The following is a 21,064-nucleotide window of genomic DNA, read 5'->3' as shown; positions in this document are numbered from 1 at the left end:
AGCAAAGAGTTAAGTCTGTTGCGCTTGGGAGCACGTCAGGGAAGTGCTGGAAAACTCGCTTGTACGGAAACTTGACTCCTTCCAGCTGGCGGGAGTGTGGCTGGCGATGTAAATGTCTTTGTCAGAAGAACGTGGCCAATAATGAAACAGCAAAAAAAAAAAAAAAAAAAAGACACAACACAACACAAGCCTCCGCTCCTCCCCGTGCCGCGGTGCTGCAGGCGCAGCTGACCCCGTCCTCGAGGTGGGGGAGGGGCGGTCAGGATGGGTCACGTGCGCGGGGGGAGGGGCGGGAGCTGTTAGTAAACAGAGGCAACTGGCGGCCGCAGCGCCTTCTCGGAGCGCTGTTAACCGTTTCGTGTACGCCTCCCGTGCCTGCCCCCATATCCAAACGCTTGTCTCCTGGCGTCGGGTAGCATGCACTAGACTGGGGGCGGCTGAAAAAGAGGAATTGCTGATAGCTGTCTAGCGATGTTACTGCAAGGGCATCACGCTGAGATAGGCAGGAAATCCGAGCGGGTCTCGTCTGCCCTGGAGGGGGGGGGGGGGGGCTTCTCAAACACTTCCAGGAGCAACGTCTCCAAAGGGGCTTGTTTTGCGCATACCGTGATAGCAGTGAACCTCACTCTTTAGCGCTAGGGTATGCTGGGCATGGTTTCAAGTCTCAAAACTTAACTGCTAGTGCGCTTCATTGTGCCAAAGAGAGCTTCCCTGGGAGGTGATTGTGGTTTGGGGGCCAAGAAGGGGATCGCTTTTGTGAGCAGCTGCCCACTGCATGTCAAATTCAGTTCTGTGCCGAGGAGCGAACTCCGTCGGCGATAAGTGGATAACATCGCCCTTTGATAACAACTGCTCGTCCCGTAGGCAGTGTAATGTAACTGAAGGCTGGCATGGAGCTGGAGGCAGCAGAAGTCGGACGTGCAGAGTTGGAAAGCAAAGAGTGGCGGAAAAAAGCTGAGCAGAGCCCGGGAGGAGGGAATAGCGTGAGGGCGCGCGGGAGAAACCCGACTGGTGTTTGCCTTGTGGCTGGCTCCTTGTTTATATCGCGCTCTATATTTAGGCTCTGAGTCACCAAACTGCGCTACCCACAGCTCTCGGCACTGCACCTGACTCCTGCGCTCCAAGTGGCTCCAGCTCTGCCCCATAAGTGCAGCTCTCTTCGTTCCTGTTTTGTGCAGCATTAGATTTTTTTTTTTTTTTTTTTTTTTACCATTTTCTGTAGCACGTTAAAAGACATTTTTAAAACCAGGCTGAGAGTAAGCTGATCCTTTCTGCGGTTTCGTGGCATTATGGGGTTCATTAATATCAGGTTGTTTTGTTTTTTTTTTAACAATGCAGAATACAAACCCAGCGCTGCAGCTTTTGCTCTTTTAGGCTTAATATTTGCAGGTGAAAGTTTTTTTTTAAGTTTGATTTCAAAACAAAAAGCAAAAAACAATTTCAGTTTTGTTTTACTGAGTCCATAAGCATTTTCTTTTATCAGGGCTTTATTAACTAAAAGTGTAGACCAGCCAGCCTGATTGTACAGACTGATTGTACAAACATGATTTTTCTGGCAAACATATGGCTCATTACACACATCAGTATTTGCGGTGTTAAAAGTATGAATCAGAGTTCTGGGTAATACAGCTTTATGGTAAACAATCTTAGGAAAATAAGTGGCTTAGTGGTTGAAGCAAAGGACTAGGAAAGCAGGGTTCAAATCCTGCTCCACTGACACTCCTTGTGACTCTGGGCAAATCATCTTCAGGCTTTCAAAGCAATTTACATGGGTAAAATGTCTTCTACCTGCTTTAATTAGCAGTTTGAAAACTTCAGTTAAAAGTTTGTGATTGTTCTTCAATACATGACTTTTAGCCACATGGAGAAGTGTTCCCACTGGCAGACTGGGGGGAGGAAAATTATGCACATTGATTGCATTAATCTATATCTGTACTAAGCAGGTATATGTGACCATGTGCCCACAATGAGATTCAAAGCCTGCAGATAAAAAGTATGTTTGTCCGGTTATCATACCCGAATGCTTATCACCACTGCACAGCACCATGTATGTCCAGTGGTGCTACAGAAATGACAAGTCTCATTATTATCCCAACAGGGGTGAAAGCATAAACAGGAAGAAAGAAAAATCTATACAATGGTCTGGTAATTTCTCTAAAACAAAATGGCATTTATTTGTCTCCTAATTTGCCTTTGCTTTGTTGTTTCAAATAAAAACAAACGTACACGTTTTTAAACAATTCTTAAATGTAAGTACAGAAGCTCAAAATATCCTTTTTGCCCTCCCTCTTTCTCATTTTTTTGTTTCTTTTTAACAGGAGATTTAAACAGGAGGCCAGAGTCCAAACAGTTTCATGTCCCCAGTAGGGTCAAATGGCAGAGGCAGGGCATTAACCCTCCCCCCCCCCCCCCCCCCCAATGTTATACAGCCAGAAGGCACAAAAGAGACCATCCTCAGCTCATATGATCTTAGCCAAAAAAAGAGGCCAAGAAGCAATCTTTCTCTCGCTAGAAGTTTTTTGTTTTTTGTTTTGCTTCGTGGTCTACTTCTGGGATCACTTTGACTTTATTGACTTACTGCTCGTGGTATTGAATCCTGTTTTACTTGTCCAGCCATACTTTGCCCAGCCGACTGAATCCAGGTCCCTCTAGAATCTGAGCCTGGGATGTCATAAAGCAAGTCCATAACCACCATCTCCTTTTATTAAATCAGCTTTGAAAAATAAAATAGTTGTTACATTAGCACTAAAAACACACAGATTGCACAAGACCGGAAGATAGCTACATTGTGGGCCTGGGAAAGTCCTGGCCTGCTGTTGCCCCTTCTGAGTTGGCAGCTGCTTGGCTGTTGCCAAGGTGCTCATCTCTTTCCACTTCCTGCTTGCTCAGATCACAGAAGCAGAAACCTATGCAGCATAGGGATGTGAATCGTTTTAGGACGATTAAAATTATCGTCCGATAATTTTAATATCGTCTTAAAACCGTTATGGAACACAATACAATAGAGATTCTAACGATTTATCGTTATAAATCGTTAGAATCGTGAGCCGGCACACTAAAACCCCCTAAAACCCACCCCCGACCCTTTAAATTAAATCCCCCACCCTCCCGAACCCCCCCCCCCAAATGAGTTAAATAACCTGCGGGTCCAGCGGCGGTCCGGAACGGCAGCGGTCCGGAACGGGCTCCTGCTCCTGAATCTTGTTGTCTTCAGCCGGCGCCATTTTCCAAAATGGCGCCGGCAGGAGATCGACTGCAGGAGGTCGTTCAGCGAGGCGCCGGAACCCTCGCTGAACGACCTCCTGCAGTCGATCTCCTGCCGGCGCCATTTTCCGTACGAAAACGATTCGCGGCGGGAAATCGCTCCCTGACCCCCGCTGGACCTCCAGGAACTTTTGGCCAGCTTGTGGGGGGCCTCCTGACCCCCACGAGACTTGCCAAAAGTCCAGCGGGGGTCCGGAAGGACCTCCTGCCGTCCAATCGTGTTCGTCTATGGCCGCCGCCATTTTTCGGCGCCATGTTGGAAAATGGCGCCGGCTGAAGACAACAAGATTCAGGAGCAGGAGCCCGTTCCGGACTGCTGCCGTTCCGGACCGCCGCTGGACCCGCAGGTTATTTAACTCATTTGGGGGGGGTTCGGGAGGGTGGGGGATTAATTTAAAGGGTCGGGGGTGGGTTTTAGGGGGTTTTAATGTGCCGGTTTTGCGATTTTTAGATTTTTCACGATTTTTCACGATATTTTACCCCCCCAAACGGCAACAATACGATTCCCTCCCCCTCCCAGCCGAAATCGATCGTTAAGACGATCGAGGACACGATTCACATCCCTAATGCAGCATGGATCCACTGCTGTCAGATCTCAGCTTGAGGGTCTGTGGGATCCTGTGTTCTCCTGTACTGTAGTCACAGTACAGTTTGTAGCTCTATTTCTTTAAGTGGAGTCTACTGCCATTGTAAACCGAGATTTTTAGCTTTCAGCATATTCAGAAATATCCAGTTTCAACACAGTATCCTAAACTCCTGGACTGTGACTTTTTAAACTTTTTTTTTTTTTTTTTTTTTACAGAAGGGCGGTTGTCAGTGTGACCTCTATAATCCTAGCTGTACAGCTCAGCCAGGAGGAGGGGAGTGAATTCTGCATCCACTTCATCATTCTGAAATGCCTATTTTTTTTTTTCCAGCATATGTAATGGAAGAATCCCACAGGCACTTCAGATAACTGTGTTCAAATTAGCAGAAAGAAATTAGGTGCTTCACTCTTAAAAATCAATCAGAGATATTCAAAGTATGGGTGAGAGCTTAATCTGACAAGAAAAAAATAAAACAAACTTCAGGGAAGTAAGCTGCAAATACTGCTCTACATGTGTGCGGCTCTGCCTCGTAGAAGGGTAAAAAATAAATAATATATTTACTGTTTCAGGGGCAACATGTGTCAGGAAATCCAGCCACCCCTTCCAGGCTCAACAGCAACCTTTCACACTCCCCCCCGCCCAAAAAAAGGGAACTAGTCTTTGGCCTGCAGTACTCCTGTAATATGGAGGTAAAAATGTTCTTTTCAACATCCTGAGAAAAGCACTTGGAGGGAAGATATCACCATAGCTGACTTTTAAGAAGAGTCAGTATTCATCTTGATCAGCCTTCTTCCTGCTGACCTGAGCACCCACTGTTCATTTTGCTCTTCAGATAGTTTACACATTTATTGAGGCATAAGCTTTTGAGGACAAGAGTCCACTTCATAAGACGCAACTAGTCATATCAAACAGGTACATGGATATGATGGAGGTAATGCATAACAATTTTATCCACAATACTGTTAAATATCCAGATCTGGTCTTCTCTCCTTATCCTATGTCAACAGCAAGAAACTCATGAAATGTTCAAATGGGGACAACTGCACTAGCCAGCCACAGAAAGCAGGATAAACAGCAAAATAATTCTCCAAGTACAAGCATGGGTGACATCATCAGATGGAGTCCAGTCCGGAACTTTGATTTCAAAGATTCTAAAGCTTTCAAACATGCTCTATTGAGCATGTGAAGCTGTAGTTATCACCGTGCCCCCTAGGCAGGATCCCTTACTCTCTTTTTTTTTTCCATGGAGCTATGTGGTTGCTGGAGACATGTGGTCAGAGTATTCAGCTTTGCTCCCGCCTCCTAGTTTTGTTGTGATTTTTTCTGGAGCAATAGTTTTATTTTTATTTTTCTCTTTCTTTCAACTCTCTGCCAGCTGCATGGCGACCCTTAGTCACTGTGCAGCCTGGTAGAGTCTAATTCTATTCTTTAGTAAATAAATACAGCATCTGCAGTTTAGTTTGTGTCCTCTCCTTGCTCTGTCTGTTTTTGTGCCTTTGTCTGGTGCAGGCAGGGCTGACAGAATGCAGTCCGCATGTGATCTGTTTAAGCCACTAAGCCTGGGGACTCGCCTGAGTTCTACTGGGGCAGGGTGTTTCACTGATCGGCATCAGTGGAGGATCAGACAGTGAAGAGGCTGAGGAATGCACCATTTCTGGAGGGGGGGGGGGGGAGAGGGAGAGCTCATTCTCCCCACATTCTAAGGAACTTGTCTCCATGGGCAAGAGCTCCGGATCTCATACTTTCCCCTTCTGCTTGCCAGTGATGGCAGTGCAGGCTCGTGAGAGAGGGTAGGGAAGGCAGCATTGCTGTTGTACCTTTAGTGCCATGCCCGGTATTGGTTGCCCGTGCATGAAGATGTCAGAGTTGCTTCAGGGACTAGGACTGCGCCATGGTCACCGTTGATGCCATCAAGGTGCATAGCTGTCCATCAGCCGTGGGTGCCATCAAGCACTGTGCATGCCGTTGAGCACCCGGGCTGCAGGCGATAGCCTTTCTGTGCCATAGACGTCAGCGAGTGCCATCATGCGCCATAGACACCATCGAATACTATGGGTCCTCAATCCACCAGAGGGATGGCCATCAACCTAAGCATCATCAAGTGCATGGGCCTCGATGCAGCAGAGTAGTGGCATCAACCTTGAGCATCATCAAGGTCTGAGACTGATGTGTCAAAGTTAGGACTGCGTCAGGTGCCAGGACTACCATTGAGTGCCATGGTCACCCTCGACGCCATCAAAGCTACCCTTGAGACAATTGAGATGTGTGGCCACCCTTGATGCCATTGAACACCATGGAGGCCATCAGGCATGTTTCCAGCATTGCCATTTCTGAAATCGCTGCCAAGGGCACTGGGATTGCCATCAAGCACTCTGGTCACCCCCGAAGCTGTCGACTGCCAGGATATGGGGGGTGCTGATAGCCCTTGAATGCCACTGAAGCCCTTGGTTGACAGGGCTTCAGGCCTTGGACAGCCTTGGCACAGTCAAGCACTGGAGTCACCGTCAACGTGTGATACCCTTGAGTGCCGAGGCATCCAGGATGCACATTGGTCCAGTGCTCTTGAGGCTATCGAGCATTTGAGGTGCCGATGAGCCCCTTTGCGGTGTCAGGACAGGGCATCAAGGGGCATTGTGGTGTGCCATAGATGGCATACAGCCGTTGGGTGCCATGGATGCACTTTCAGGTGCCCTGAGCTGCAGTCTAGCACTGGGGTCATAGGGCATCAGGGGACGCTATCGGGCTTGTTGAGGCTATCATCAGCCATGAGGAATGAAATAAAGACTAGCCGAAAGTCCTTCAAAGATCCTTTATTGATTGCCCGACTCTAGGCCTGAGTTTCGCCCACCAAAGGGCTGCTTCAGGGGCTGAATAAAATTCAAATTGGCATGTGCATAAGTGAGCTCGATCCGTTGAGGTACATCACAGGCTCGCTTAAGTATCATCAATGAGTTTGCAGGTTAATCCTGTCCATTGAACCACACAGATTATGTCTATCTCATCATTCATTGCTATACACTCTAACTCTCCTGTCTTACTTATTAGACTTCTGGCTTTGGCATACAGACATTTCAAAGTGTATTAACAACCTGCTTTTCAGTTGATAGGGATAATTTGGAATTCTTTAGCTCAGGTGATTCTTATAGGCACATGGATTTTTAATGAGCAACCTATGGACTGCAGTTCTGTGGAATCATAGATGATAGCATTTGCCTCTTAGAGAGCCTCTGGTGTAGGCTGTGGAGTTACAGTGTATATTGAAAGAGGATTGGGAATAAACCTTTTAGAAATGATATGGCTTATCAGGTGAAACTGCTGGCAGTTAACTGTGAATGAGAATACAGATGCTCTATGATATGTGCACAACATGCATTCATAGAATCCATTAAACTATTTAAAACAATCGAAAAATAAACATGAATTATCAGGTATCAGTTTTATTTGTCCATGCTTGTCATATGCCAAGAATTTATAATAAACCCCACAAGCAAAAAATCCACCAATGCAGGTGATACCTAAATCCAACAAAATCACAACCTCCATGCACAAAAAATCTTTAAACAGAAAAACATTTTTTCTTTTTTTTTATTGAAATGTAATCACTTTTGTTAATTTCTTATAAAAGATGCCAAAAAAATATTTTTTGAGGTGTAAGGTGGTCATTTCATAAACGAGCACCGGTCCCATCCAGGTTAACCCGACTCTTACTTTTAGTCATGAACAAACCACCGTCCACCTGCTTATTTGTATCACTTTTAATCAAGAAATTCAAAAATTCTCAAAAAATTTCAAAGATAATAGATTAAAATTATTTTAGTGAGAACAGCTTGCCGCTGCGTTCTTTTAAACACACAGTTCCTTCATAGATGAAAAAATCTTTGTATCAATCTTAATAACGACGTAAAAGAGAACACTTCGTTATGTCAAGTGAACAAGAGCACATATGGCTGTAGAAAATGACGGCGTGAAAGAGCACTTAGCTTGATCAACTGAACAGGAGTGCTTGAAACCGACGTGGCCAGGTTTCGAAACTGAATTCTTCATCAGGGGTCACCGCTCACCCACATGTCGTCTCACTTCTTATCCTTCATTGTAACCTTACTCCAAGGTATTAATCCATAAAGGTTTTCTCTCTTGAACCGGCTCACTCGCAAAGTGCTGCCTCAAAACTTTTCAAAATGGCAGAGAGGCCAATTTTCAAAGTCAGTTTTGCAGGTTGGACAGTGCATTTCTCATGGAAATGAGGAATTCCGAGCACAGTACCACTGCATGTGCATTTTTACCTGTGCTGAAATGAGATATTCCCAGAAGGGGCAGGAGTTCGGGAAGAGCCTCTAAGTACATACAAAAGAATGCACCTAACTTTACCTGGAAAAAATATTTGCACAAAAAGGAGGTGCAGAATTGTGTGGGTATGTTTTACTTGGGTAATTTTCAAAGGAAAAGTTTTCCCTTTGAAAATTAGTGCAGAGTCCACGGGTAGAAAGTACCTGCCAACTTTCCTCTTCTGTGGGCAGTGTGAAAATTGCCCTCCAAGGCAAAACAAAAAAAAAAAAAAGGAAATCAGGTAGCTTATCCAGCTAAATTTACTCCTCCCCAAACATTTTTTATGAAGAAGGGGGGAATATAAAACTGTGTAAATAAGTTATCATGGATATTCAGCAGGACCCCTGCCCCAATGAATATCCTCGGATAAAGCTATCCAGCTATATGTAGCCGGATAACATTGAAACCTAATCGGCTATTGGCGTCACTCATCAAGCTGCAATAAGGTCTCATCGCATGATAAACGAGTCTAACGCACGATAGACACGCGATGTTTATCACACCCTGTGTTGTTATTTAAATATGATAATGAGTTTGCAAAAGCTAGAAAATTATGCAAATGAGGGACTTCTACCACATTTCGCAGAAAAATAACACATAACGCTGGCTTTAACGTAGGAAATGACACCTCTTTCATGTGCGGTAGCCTTGAAAAGAAAGCTTTTATCGCATGACAGCAGCTATTATCGTGGATCTCGGGTAATATCGCGCTTGAGTAAAAAGAGGCCTTGGACAGACCCACTTACACAGCCCTAGTGGGCTAATAAAAAACACCTTTTCTTACCTGCCCTGTCTTTTTAAAGCAACAATGCTAGGGGGAAGTGTACTAGTAATGGGATACTTTCTGTTTCAGGCTGCTCAACAACAGCAGCAACAGGCAAGAGAAGTTCAAACACCTCCTAGAGAAGTACCCGCACTGGTGCCAGACCTGCAAGCCATTCCGGTGGAACATGCTGGTCCACGCCTGGGCTTGCCACACAGGTGGCACAGGGATTGCATCTTTCTTCCCTGCACCACATTTGCTGGGGATGCTGGGGGACCACATGGTAATGAGGTATCGCCTGAGCAATGTCCAGATCATAGGTTATTTTTGCGATGACAATAGCAGTACCCACTTGTGACATAAAAAAAGGTTCACCTCATAGAACCCGAGCCAAAGCTGTGTTAGAAGCCTATTAACCTACCCTGACATGTCACAGGGAGCCACTGGGAAATCTTGGTAGATCAGGGCGCAGCAAGGACCTTTGCCTGTCCAGCTCAGGGCAAGTTATATTGTCCTGCTTTATGTAGCTACATACAAAATCTGCAGAGTAAATATGGCAGACTAAGCCAATTTGTAGGCTGGCCACATCTAGGATGTGGCCAGCCTTAAAGCAGGTAGACTGAGGACTCCAGGGGAGACATGCTATCAGATTAGTCATCTTCCAGGCAGAGGCATGACCTTTCAGGACTTTTCAGGTTTCAGGCCTTTGTTTTCCCACATGGCTGCCATGACTTGTGGCCACACATCAGTGTTGCTGTCCTATAGGATGTGTCCCCTGTGGTGTTAGTGCATTCTAGACGTTGTGGATACCGAGACCAAGGCAGGTGTGCTGATAAACTCTCAGTCATCAGCTCTGTGTATATAGCATGAAGGCGAGAGAAAGTGTTGTCAGCTGATTACCTCACAAGCCAACAACAAGCCTCTTTCTGAAGCCTGACACTGTGTAAAATGTATAGCGTAACTGCTCCCTGAGGTATCATGTGGTAGGCATGCTGTCTTCTGCACTTTCAGTATTGTTTTGGCACCTGAGGCATGGAGGTGCCCATGTCTGTAACAAAGTAGATTCAGTGAGCATATATGCTTCCAATAGATGCCTGAATGGCTGCCTTGTGTAGACAATCTTCTGTGACTAGTAATGACTCTTGACCACCTCATTAGCAGGTAGGGACAAGCTTGGCACAGACATCATTGATGGTTGATGATGAACAGGCCAGGAACAGCTATTTTGGGCCTTGGTGGACAACCAAATTGCAGGAGGACATCTGTAAACAACAATGACGTAACAGATGTGTGTGTCTGTATGTGTCTGGGTAACTGATGTACTGTGTAAGCCTCTTTCAGTATCTGTGCCTGGGGATGATGTAGGGCTTGTAGGTTTTGTCCTTACCACACAAATGCAAACACCAAAGCATGCACTGTATGTGCACCCAATTAGTGCACACTGACTTTAGCTACCAGCTATCCTGTGCTTCCACTCTTTAGGATGGATGCTACAGGTATGCCAATTTGTAGGCGGGGAAATAATGGCCTCACGCATTGCTATCTAACATTCCATCTTGCCCTCACACTGTTGATTCATTCAGCTGAAAGAGGGGATGAGAACATTGGCAGCGAAGAGCTCAGATATCTAATAGGGATGTAAATCGGTACCGGACTCGTTTCCAGTATCGAGTTCGGGTAAAAACTGCAGGAAATCTTCATTCCCGTGATTCTTACCCGTTTTAATCGGCTGTGTCATGCCGAAAAAAAACCCAAAACACCCAGACCCTTTAAATTTAATTCTTTCGCATCCCCCCCCCCCCCCCCCCCCCCGCCGCACTGGATGGTGCGGGGCCATCCATTGCTCCTACCATGTGACAGGGGCCGGCCAATGGCGCGGATACCCTGTCACATGCTAAGGGCAAAGGGCCATTGGCGCCATTTTGATTAGTGGCAGCCGATGGCCCGAGAGCGGGAGATCGCTCCCGGGACCACCGCTGGACCACCAGGTACTTTAAAAATTTGGGGGGGTCCTGGAGGGTGGGGGATGTGAAAGAATTAAATTTAAAGAGTCGGGGTGGGTTTGGGGTTTATTTTTAAGTGCCCTTTCTTCCTGCCCCCCAAAATGATAAGAGAACCCCACGAAAAATTTTGTGGGGTTTTTCTATCTGGTTCGGGGGCCCCCGAATTCTGACGAGTTTGAAAATATCTTCCGATATTAGGATTCACATTCCTAATATCCAGTGCCACTTTGCTGGATGAATTGATATCTGCCTGTAGTGGTTGTAAATTAGCACATCTTGATAACTCCCACAATGTAGCTTGCAAGCCTTGTGAGTCTTGCCTACATCAAAGACAGTTGTGTACATGCTATGTGGGTAGACTCTACATCCCTTTCTCTATATTACATGATATATCCTGAGTACCATCATCAATTGCAATTTAGATAGCCAACTGTAAAGGGAAAACTCTAAACAACTAATGTGACACATGCAGCCACTTATCTGGCTATATTCTAGCCACATAAATCATTATCTGCCTGCAGTGTACACCTCCCCTCCTCCCCAGCACCTGAGGCTCTCCCACCCAGTACCTCCCCAGCAGCTGAATCTCTTCCAACCAGGCACACCACCCAATACTATTTTCATCCCAATAGTATTTTCATCCCAATAGTACTGGGTGGTGTGCCTGGTTGGAAGAGATTCAGCTGCTGGGGAGGCAGTGGTGTTTTGGAAGGGGATTTAGATATCAACTTACTTTGGGAATGCAGGGATGGAGGGAATGGGATGGCAGTTGGAGCCATCATGCCATGTACTTTCATGTTCACAAGTTAAATGGGTTAGGGGAGGGGGTCTGGGCTAGCGGGTTGATGATTCCTTGGGGTGGGGAGTGGCAGGAGGCCTCCCAAGACCTCTATTTGATGTTCTGTTTTTCTGGACAGAGGCCTACTTACCCACTTATCTTTAGAAGATATCCTGGTAATTAGGCAGTGAGCCTGCCACACAAGGCCACAGCACTCCCGGCCGCCACAGTCTCCCCTAGTACTCCTATCTCCCTTTACACCTCCAGCTTCCCATTAAATAAACTATATCCTAGTGAATACCGTTGCCCAATTAATACGGCTGGTTTTCCAACACTTCCGTAGGACTACTTAAGTTAATAGTACCTGTACATACTTCAACTGTACATAGTCTCCCTCTTTTCTATTTTCTATTTGTTTTATACTTCATCTAGCTATGCCTTTCCCCCTCCCGCTCCCCATCCCCCCTTGCCCACACCCCCCTACCCCTACCCTCCCTCCCTCCCCATTCCCTGCCCCCCTGCCTATCCTCCCCCACCTCTCCCTCCCCCTTCCTCCCCCCTTTTGTTATTGCTCCTTTGGTTCATTTTGTATTCTGATTTTTATTTCTGTTATTAATGTTATATTGTTATATTGTTTTATTGTATTTCCCGCCTGAGTTCTTTGTAAACCGGCATGATGTGTTTCACGAATGTCGGTAAATAAAAAGTTAATAAATAAATAAATAAATAGTCTGCCATATTTACATGCTGGCAGGTTAGGCCTACAGATAATCTGCCTTATGTAGCTGCATAAGTTTTGGGTGCATAGATTAGGTGGCCCTTTTATCCTGCTGATTACAGAGGACAGGTTCTGCAGCTAACTGTAAGCGCATCACTTGTCTACTACCCAGCCTAATGAATATACACCTCATTCTGCTTGCAGCCTGCTGGAGCACAGCGTCATCCCAGAAAGGGGCCTCTATATAAAGCTCATAGAAGCCGCTAAGTTACAACTGAGGCGGAGTCACAGAGGTGTAGAGGATAGAGATTCCCCCTTGCCTGAGAGCAGACAGTGATGAGGCCTGCTGTTGCTTGGGACCAGGCAGACTTCAACAGTCTGGATCCCACCTCTGCACTGCCTTGGGTTGTTGATCTGTATATTCCTATTAGTTAAGGATAATCTCCAGCCCCTGCCAACTCGATCACTTCCCTCATGTCCCCCCTCCTCCCAAGGTTTGTCCAAATAAACTTATCTCCAAGTACCCCAAATCTAACCCTCCCACCCCACCCAACAGCCCCCAAACTCTTCAGGTTGCCAGGATTGCAGTACATTCACATCACTCCTGGCAGTTTCTAGCTTTTGACAGCATTGCTGTTACAATGAGAGCTGCCATTTGCCACATTCACTTTACCATCTTTTAATCCTGCTTTTGGCCTTGTCTAGAGTTAGCTGAATAACTTATTGGGCTGTTATTTGGCTAATTCACCTCCCACTGGTCTGGATAAATTGGAAACAATTTATCTGGACCGGTGGAATTAGATTCATGGAAACAATATTCACTTCCTTGGCATTTATCTGGATAAGTGACTTTGGATATCAACCTCTCTGTGTCTATGGGGAATAAAGCTCAGTGATTTAGGCCTCTGGTCACTCATTCACCTCGGTCTCCAGCATGGAAAAGAAGTGCACTGACCACTGGATGAGCCTAGACTCCTTCCTGGAAAAAAGTGATTAGAGAGATGAAGCATCATTTCTTAATTGCAGCCCTACCCTAGAACACTGGCTTTGCAAGAGAAACCTATCGGTGCAGAAAGCATTTACTGAGAAAAGCACTGCCCTCTGAAGTGCTTTCACAAAATGATGGCTTTATGGCGAGAAGGATTCCAGACAATGAAGCCTGCACACTGTTTGTTTCTCACTTTAACGCCACATTTCGTGCCTGACAATGGGACCTGCAATACTCTTAATTTCAAGTATGTTCTTGCTTTAAATTTAATTGGCTCCAGCCAGTAGAAAAGGGCTCCAGGGCTGATTATTTATGGCTCACTGTCAAAAACAGCTATAAAAAGAGGCAGTATTATCTTGAAGATGTTGGGGAGTGAAGCAGTCAGGGAAGAGAGAGAGATAGAGAGTGTGTGTGTTTTTGTACTAGATGAAATCAGAATTGTGCTGTCTCAGCAGTGTGGTTAAAATTGAAGATTAACCCTAAGACCTTCACGGTGTTAAATCACTTACAGATGGATCAGATGGTTCTCCCTCTTCTTCCTATTCTCCCGCCCCCTTCCACTCTTGTACACACGCACGCACACACACACACACACACACACATATACATTCTCTCTCTTGGGGACAAGGAGTTGTTTCTGAGGCTCTTTATTTTAGACATTTGTTAGGAGTGTTAACTGGGGCGTTGGTATGTTAATAGATTGATCTATTTAAAAGCAGCGTTTGGCTAAACTCTGCCTGTAAAAAAAAAAAGTTCAGTTCTTGTGTGCAGAATGCGTAAAGGCTCTGCCTTCTTGTTAATACATGTCTCCACACAGCAGAAGGAAAGCCTCATTTCTCCGGTGTGAGCGGAAGGCTCAGTGCCCATTTGAGTACATCTGTCAGAGTACTCAGTCTGCGTGCACGATCTTCTTCGGCTTGATGTACGGTAGTTTGTGTGTTAGAGTCTTTCGCTCATTTCTCTGCCTCGTTTGGCTAAGGTCAAATGTGAGATGTGAGTCCTCAGCTGAGGATGGTCCCTTGGATCTGTGAAGTATGGGAGGTTAATGGTCTGCCATCTAACCCCATCTGGGGGGGGGGGTATGAAAGCATTTGGATCCTGGCCAAACTGAAAGAATTAAAACTCCAGTCTAATAAAATCTTGTGAGCCCCTTTATGTGTTCCTACAGGCACTAGCACTAACAGCTTCTCGGACTCTTTGGCTAAGATCAAATGTAAGATTAGAGTCATGTGCTGAGAAATGTCCCTTCTTGGCCTTTTGGCTGAGATTGAAAACCTGTATAATAGAGGTTAACACCCTGCCGCCCATCCACACTGGGGTACAAAACTGTTTGAACTCTGGCTAAACTAGGAGGATTAAAACTCCCATTTAAAAAAAAAAAAAAAAAAGCACCCCAAACAGACAATAAAAGCTGTGTTCTTGTAGGAGTGCATGCGCTCACCAGCAACAAAGTCAGTCCCCATGGACTGGATTCATAGACACAGAATAAGAGAAACATCAGAAAAGTAAGGGAATTAAGTGCTATGTGAATGCATACACACACCGGCAGTAAAGATTCAGTCAGTATTTTATAAAGGCTTAACCCCTATGTCAAAGTTAAAGTCTCTTGTGTGGCATTTATATTTAGAGCAAAGGTTAGTTGGATGGATTTAACATTCTTCCTGCTAATGACAGCAGATAGAATTCTCTTGGAGATTCCACTAGGAAAGAGAGGTTTCTATTTAAATGCAGTGATGGATTTCGGTTTTTGCCGCCCCTGGGCACTGTTGGTGCTGTCACCCCTAAGCCCTCCCCCCCCCCCCCCCCCCGGCTCACCCCCATTCTGCTCCCCACTGGAAAGTTTGGACAATAGGCAGAAGAAGGGCTAAGCTACAGGCCCACAGTTCCCTATGGCAGCTCAGGAGCAGATTCTGAATCAAAAATGAGAAAATGCTGACGCACATGGACAATTCCATAACAAGGAAATCGTTTTTCTGGCCTTGCTTGTATCTGTATAATGTATTTATTTTCTTTGGGTGAGAGATCTTGGGGATGAGGAGAGGAGGGGGAGAGGGGGAGAGGGGGAGAAAGAACCTGGAATGGGGAGAGGGGTAGAGGACAAAGGGATTGAGGAGAGCAGAAAAAGGAGGTCTCGGATTGAGGTGAGGGGAAAAGTGAGACGACTGGGGGACGAAGAGGGAGAGACCATCAGAGATGGGAGATGGGGAACATAGAGGGAGTAAGGTTCTGTGATTAAGAGCGTCCCTTTAATAAAAAAGTGAAACAAGATATTTTAACAACATTTCCTGGTACAGTTCATTATGTTTTTTAAAATGAAACAAACCAAAAACAAGTTGTCTCTACAACCCTCCCACTCCTTCCGGACCCTTTTACCCTCACTTGTTGGACGTTTCTTCCCAGGGTAGGTGCAGTCCCTGGCCACTTCCATTCCCACAGCTGCCGCTATTGCAGATGGGCAGCTGTGGGTCCGAGGCTGGCGCCATCATAAATATTTCCCGTTTTGTATGACAAAAACATTTACCATGGTGCCGGTCTCAAGTTTGCCAGTGCCGTTTGCAATAGCAGCAGCTGTGGGACAGGAGCGACCGGGGAACCCTCCTACCCTGTGAAGACATTTTCAATAAGATGATAAGTCGGGGGGGGGGGGGGGGAGGGGCTGAAGAGGATTGGGGAGGCCATGTGGGGGCGGTAATAACCTTTTATTTTTTTTACTTTTGTTTTTTACTGCTTTTTAATTTTGTTTTTTAAATTTCATTTGTTGTTTGTTCTTTTGTTTTAAAGAAATCAAAGAAAAAAAAATGAAATGAAGCAGTGAGAAAAGAAAATTGTAAATGTCTGTGCCTACCCTTCTCTGGGAGGGAGGATAGGGAAGAAGAGGATCCGAGGTTCTGGAGTGGGGTCCAGGATCTATGGAGAAGGGAAAAGTAGGCAAGAAGGGAGCTTGCAGGATCTTGGGGCTAGAATCTGAAATCAAAGGTGGAAGAACCCAAATTGGGGTGGAAGAGAGAGGTAGCCCTACCCCAGCTCCTACCTTACATCCCAATTCCCTCTAACCTACCAACCAGTCCATCGACACTCACACCCGTCATCGATTGCTTCTCTGTCACACACAAACACTTGCTCCCCTTGTCCTCCTCTCTCTTAAACACCTCTAGCTGATCCCCCTCATCCCTCATCCCCCAGCCCCTCAAACCCCAATGATCCCCCTTAGCAACCCTTCCTTGTCTCCCCCAAACGACCCCCCTTTCCACCTCCAGCTCCTCTTTATCCCTCCTCCAGCTGATTTTTTTTCTCATTCCCTCAGTGATCTTTCTCTTAGTCCTTCCTCCCCCCCCCCCCCCTCTCATGCTCAGATCGGGACAGGAGGGGAGGGGATGGATTAAAGAGTAGAGCGGTTCTTCTTTGTTCTGTGTTGCCTATTCCAGGCTTACCCCATCCCCTCCTATTCCTTGTTCCAGTCTCACCCCCTCCCCTCCTCTCTCTCTCCTGCTCTCTGCAGACTGCCTGGGAAGAAAGGAGCAGGAAGCAGAGAGCTGCTCCCTGCTGAGTAAGATCCAGCTGGGCTGCTGGGCAGCTAATCTTCAGCCAGCCTGCTGCCCCCACATTTTTGCCTGTTGTGCCCATTGGCAAATCCAAATCTGTTTAAATGCCTTAAATGCAATTTTAAGGTTAATGTATATGCCTGAATTGTTTATGTTTTTAAAAATATGTCCCATACAGGTCCAGCAGAACAGAAATCAAGTCTGGTGGCAGATCCTTTTCTTCTTCCGTAACCTGGTCTTAAACCCAGGTGAGAACAGGAATGGGGCAGGTCTGAGGTGAGACAGCCAGCCTGCCCCCCCCTCCCCCACTCCCAGAGAGCACTGAGAGAACGAACACGGGTTCAAGAGCAACGCACCGCAGGACGGATGTGGGAACTCTTTCTAATTTCTTCCTATATTGTACTTTGTCTTTCAGTACTAACTGTTGAGACATCTTTTACATGGATTCGTTATTCTCGGCCTCACAAGGCAGGGAGCTCTTGTCAAACACTGTTCAGGTGAAGGCTTCTGAAGTATTGACAGCTGTGGTAGAAAGAAATATGATGAAATCGCAAGCTACTGAGAACCCGAAAAGCAAACTTTGCAGGCTTTAAAATGAATCAAGTTGGCCTGCTCTGTTCTGGTTAACAAGTGAAGTACAGTGTTAAAATATTACCTCTCATCAGCGACAGTGTCTGGAATGAGACAAAATGCTGTTTGAGTTCTGGATTAATTCCTTGAATAATGACTTTTCAACCCAGTGTAAAATACTGTAGCATACACCATATCAACAGAGATAGCTGAGGCATGCAGACGCAGCCCGGCCTTCTGCAGGGGAATAGCAGCAGCGTCTTCCCTGCTCTGGATGTTACCTCACACTATGATGATCTTCCTTGGGGGGACTGAAATGCTTAGCTGGGTACTGCAGTTCTTAAGTTGTAAGCTGCAATGGTGCATTCTGCAGTCGTCTTTAGCCTGACTGCTGCAGTTCTGAGTACAGGATTTCTGCAAAAATTACAGTTGCAAGAACTAAATACATGCAAAGCAACAAAAAAACCAAAACAGTCCACCCTCTTTCGAGAAAGCAACTCTGTACCATACTCAGGTTATTAGAACATAAGATTCTACCCCTTGCTGATATGAGCACACTGTGCCTTGGATTTCACCTCATGTAACACATTGGCTTCTATTCTGCAAAATTCCTTGAGCTGTAACAATGGCTGCACCACATTTTTTCCTTCTTGCTGAAAAACAGATGTATGGGGCTGGCTCAGGGGACATTTTACTCTGTTATGCTGAGAGTTTACTCCTGCGCGTAACCTTTTGTACACCTCTGAAATTTAGATTGCAATATGGTATTAAATTCAGAGTACAGATAGAAGACTCTGTTTACTGATAGCCACACAGGTTTCATAGCAGTGCCTTAATGATAGTATTCTTCATGGCAGAGTGACTGCATTATAATGTGATGTAATGCAATCGGAAATCATCAGTCCCCAGAGAATGATGACTTCAAATTAACCAGATTTCATGTGGTGCGGCACAGAGCGCTGTACAATTATATCACATTTGATTTCCATTTAGAGTATACCTACTGTGGATCTAGTGATTGCAAAACCCGTTTAAGACTTCGTCTTAGTGTCTATTAATCATTTCATAATAGCAGTACAGGGGCTGCAAGCCCTGTATTTATAAGGATTATTGCACTTCTCAGGTGGGTGAAGAGGTTAATCTTTCGCTTCATGTCATGACTCAGAACTCTTTCCAAGGCAGGCGCCTCGGTACATGGCCAGTCACACCTTATTACTTAATTAAAATTATCCTGCTTGTAATGAAGCTTACAGTATTTGGCTACCAAGGAAGGCAGTGTACACTTAAAACAATTTATTTGTGAGTATTAGTAAAACAAATTAGTGACCTGTTCGAAAAAGGAAAAGGGGGTCATTTTTAAAGTATAAAATTCAGTCATTGACTAAAACGTCAATGCCAATAAGTATGGCAAAGCGTGAAGACCTGGCCCACAAAGGACTTGTGTTATTTTCCATTTCCACATCTAATTGCTATTGCAATGCTAGGTTATGAGCCGTCTGCTTTGAATGGGAGTTGTGCCAAACTGCCAGTGCCTCAGACTTGTAATTTGGAGTGGTGGATCTTTCTTCATGTTATTCCATGAACTCCTTTCTTCAGAAGAACATGTCCTAGATTGACACAGTCCAGTGTTAACTGCTCCTCATTAACACGACAGTTATTATTTTCACAGTGGTCCTTTAAGAGAGATAAGAGATCATGACAGTCTCCTCTGGTGGCCGGAGTACAGGACTTGAAGCAGGGGACTGCAGAGAATATGAGAAGAAAGCTTAGTAAATCTGGCGATTGGTGTCAGGTAGATATTTCAAAGCGAGGGCCCACTTTGGGAAGCATCTCAGATGGATCTCAGTTCTCTGGCACTTTTTTTGCTCTGCTTTGGTTGTCTCCTAAATCATGGTGGGTTCTATTTCAGGTAACCCTTCTGTTGACCCTTTAAGACCATTAAAAATGAATGTAATCCCTTTGGGGGATGTCATTTTTCATAGGGCATTTGTACTGATTGGGGATCATTTTCAAGAGGATTTACATACTTAAAACTGGGTTTTATATGTATAAATGCACTTTGCACATGTAAGTGGGCTTTTGAAAAGTGCTACAGTATATGCCATTGAATTGTCAATAGGTTTTATGCGTATAAATGCATTTTAAGCGCATAAATGGGTTTTTGAAAATTGCTACAATAGGATGTGACATATACATCTGTAACTCCTTTGAAAATTATCTCTTTTGAAAAGTATCTCCTTTGCGAGCAGGGAGATGTAGTCATTCCTGTTACTAGCAACACCAGAAACAAATTTTGTGCAAAAATCACAGTATTTCTTCAGCTTTACAGATTATTTACTTTCTGGAAAGACAGTTTGTAGCGCATACAAGTTCTATGGAACCAAACAAGTAGCATCTAATTCAGGGCTTCTTAAACATATAGCTGATGTGACTGCATTTTACCACTTCACAATTCAAGTGACCTCCAGAGGACAACCAAAACAAATTAGGTAGGGTGCAGCCCCTCTCCAACAATCACTCCATTCTCGCTCTTCCCACACTCACCCTGAACAGCTCCTTTCTTAAACTCCTTTCCTCTAGTGGGTGCCCTCTCTCAACCTTTGCCCCCCTCCAGTTGATCTTTTCTTACATCCCCCAGCACACCCCTCTTTCTCATTCCCTGTAACCCTTTTTGCATCCCCCACAGCTGATCCTCTCTCACCCCATCCCCCATCCTCTCTCTCTTTCTCTCAGCTCCCAGCATCCCCTCCAGCCCTTCTTTCACTCTCTCTCTCTCTCTCTGTCTCACACACACCTCTCAGCTGATCCCCTCTCATCCCTCAATATATCTTCTTTCATTCCCTCTCTCTTACCTTCCATAGGCAATCCCTCTTCAGCTGATCCAGTCCTCAAACACCTCCTGTATCTGATCCCTCTCTTCAAACATCTCCTTCTTCAAACATCCTCTTGGCCAGAGGCGGTGGCAACATTTTCCTTTGAGCACCAGGCCAAAGGTGGATGACAACTGTTGGAAAGAGAGGGCAACAATTGTCTCTTGGATAGGCGCAGTGGTTTGTGAGGAGAGAGGAGCAGTGGCAATCTCCACTGGCCTGTGAAAGCTCAACACTCCCCTCCCCTCCCTTCCCTTCAAGACTGGCCCCAAGCCCAATGGAGATCTGCAAGCGGCAGCAGTATTATTAATGAAAGCCAGCACAGGGTCTGTGAGTCAATGCAGGCTCACAGGCCCCGCACTGACTTCCACTATTAATAATTCAGCTGCTAGTACCTGAAGAGTGCAGCCATTTGAGGCACTTGTGACACCAGCTGATGATTATGTGACCCCATTTGGAGTCCTGAGTCACAGTTTGGGAAGCCCTGGTCTAACTTATTAAGGATTTTCTTCTGTTTTAGTCTATGGGAATAATCCCATACTAAATCATGCCACTAGTGTCTGTCTGCACCTTGCTTTCATATATCCTTCCAGGAGCTTAGTTTTTTTTACTTAGTATATGCAGTTGACTCACCTGAGCCATGCCAGTGTAGTGT

The 21,064-nt window shown here is 45.5% G+C and overlaps 1 protein-coding gene across 2 annotated transcripts in view; it reads left to right on the top strand.

Annotated features, from left to right (window-relative positions):
- The window catches only part of BMF (Bcl2 modifying factor), a 43,399-nt gene extending 22,995 nt beyond the window's left edge, over window positions 1-20,404 (top strand). For both annotated transcript variants that reach the window (XM_029598510.1, XM_029598509.1), the window contains exon 4: window positions 17,148-20,404. In XM_029598510.1, coding sequence (XP_029454370.1) covers window positions 17,148-17,249 — 102 coding nt within the window. In that variant the 3' untranslated portion in view covers window positions 17,250-20,404. The remainder of the gene's footprint in view (window positions 1-17,147) is intronic.
- The last annotated feature ends 660 nt before the right edge of the window (window positions 20,405-21,064 follow it).

This window comes from Rhinatrema bivittatum, chromosome 4, assembly GCF_901001135.1.
Source record: "Rhinatrema bivittatum chromosome 4, aRhiBiv1.1, whole genome shotgun sequence".
NCBI lineage: Eukaryota > Metazoa > Chordata > Amphibia > Gymnophiona > Rhinatrematidae > Rhinatrema > Rhinatrema bivittatum.
This window is presented reverse-complemented; position numbering and strand designations above follow the sequence as displayed.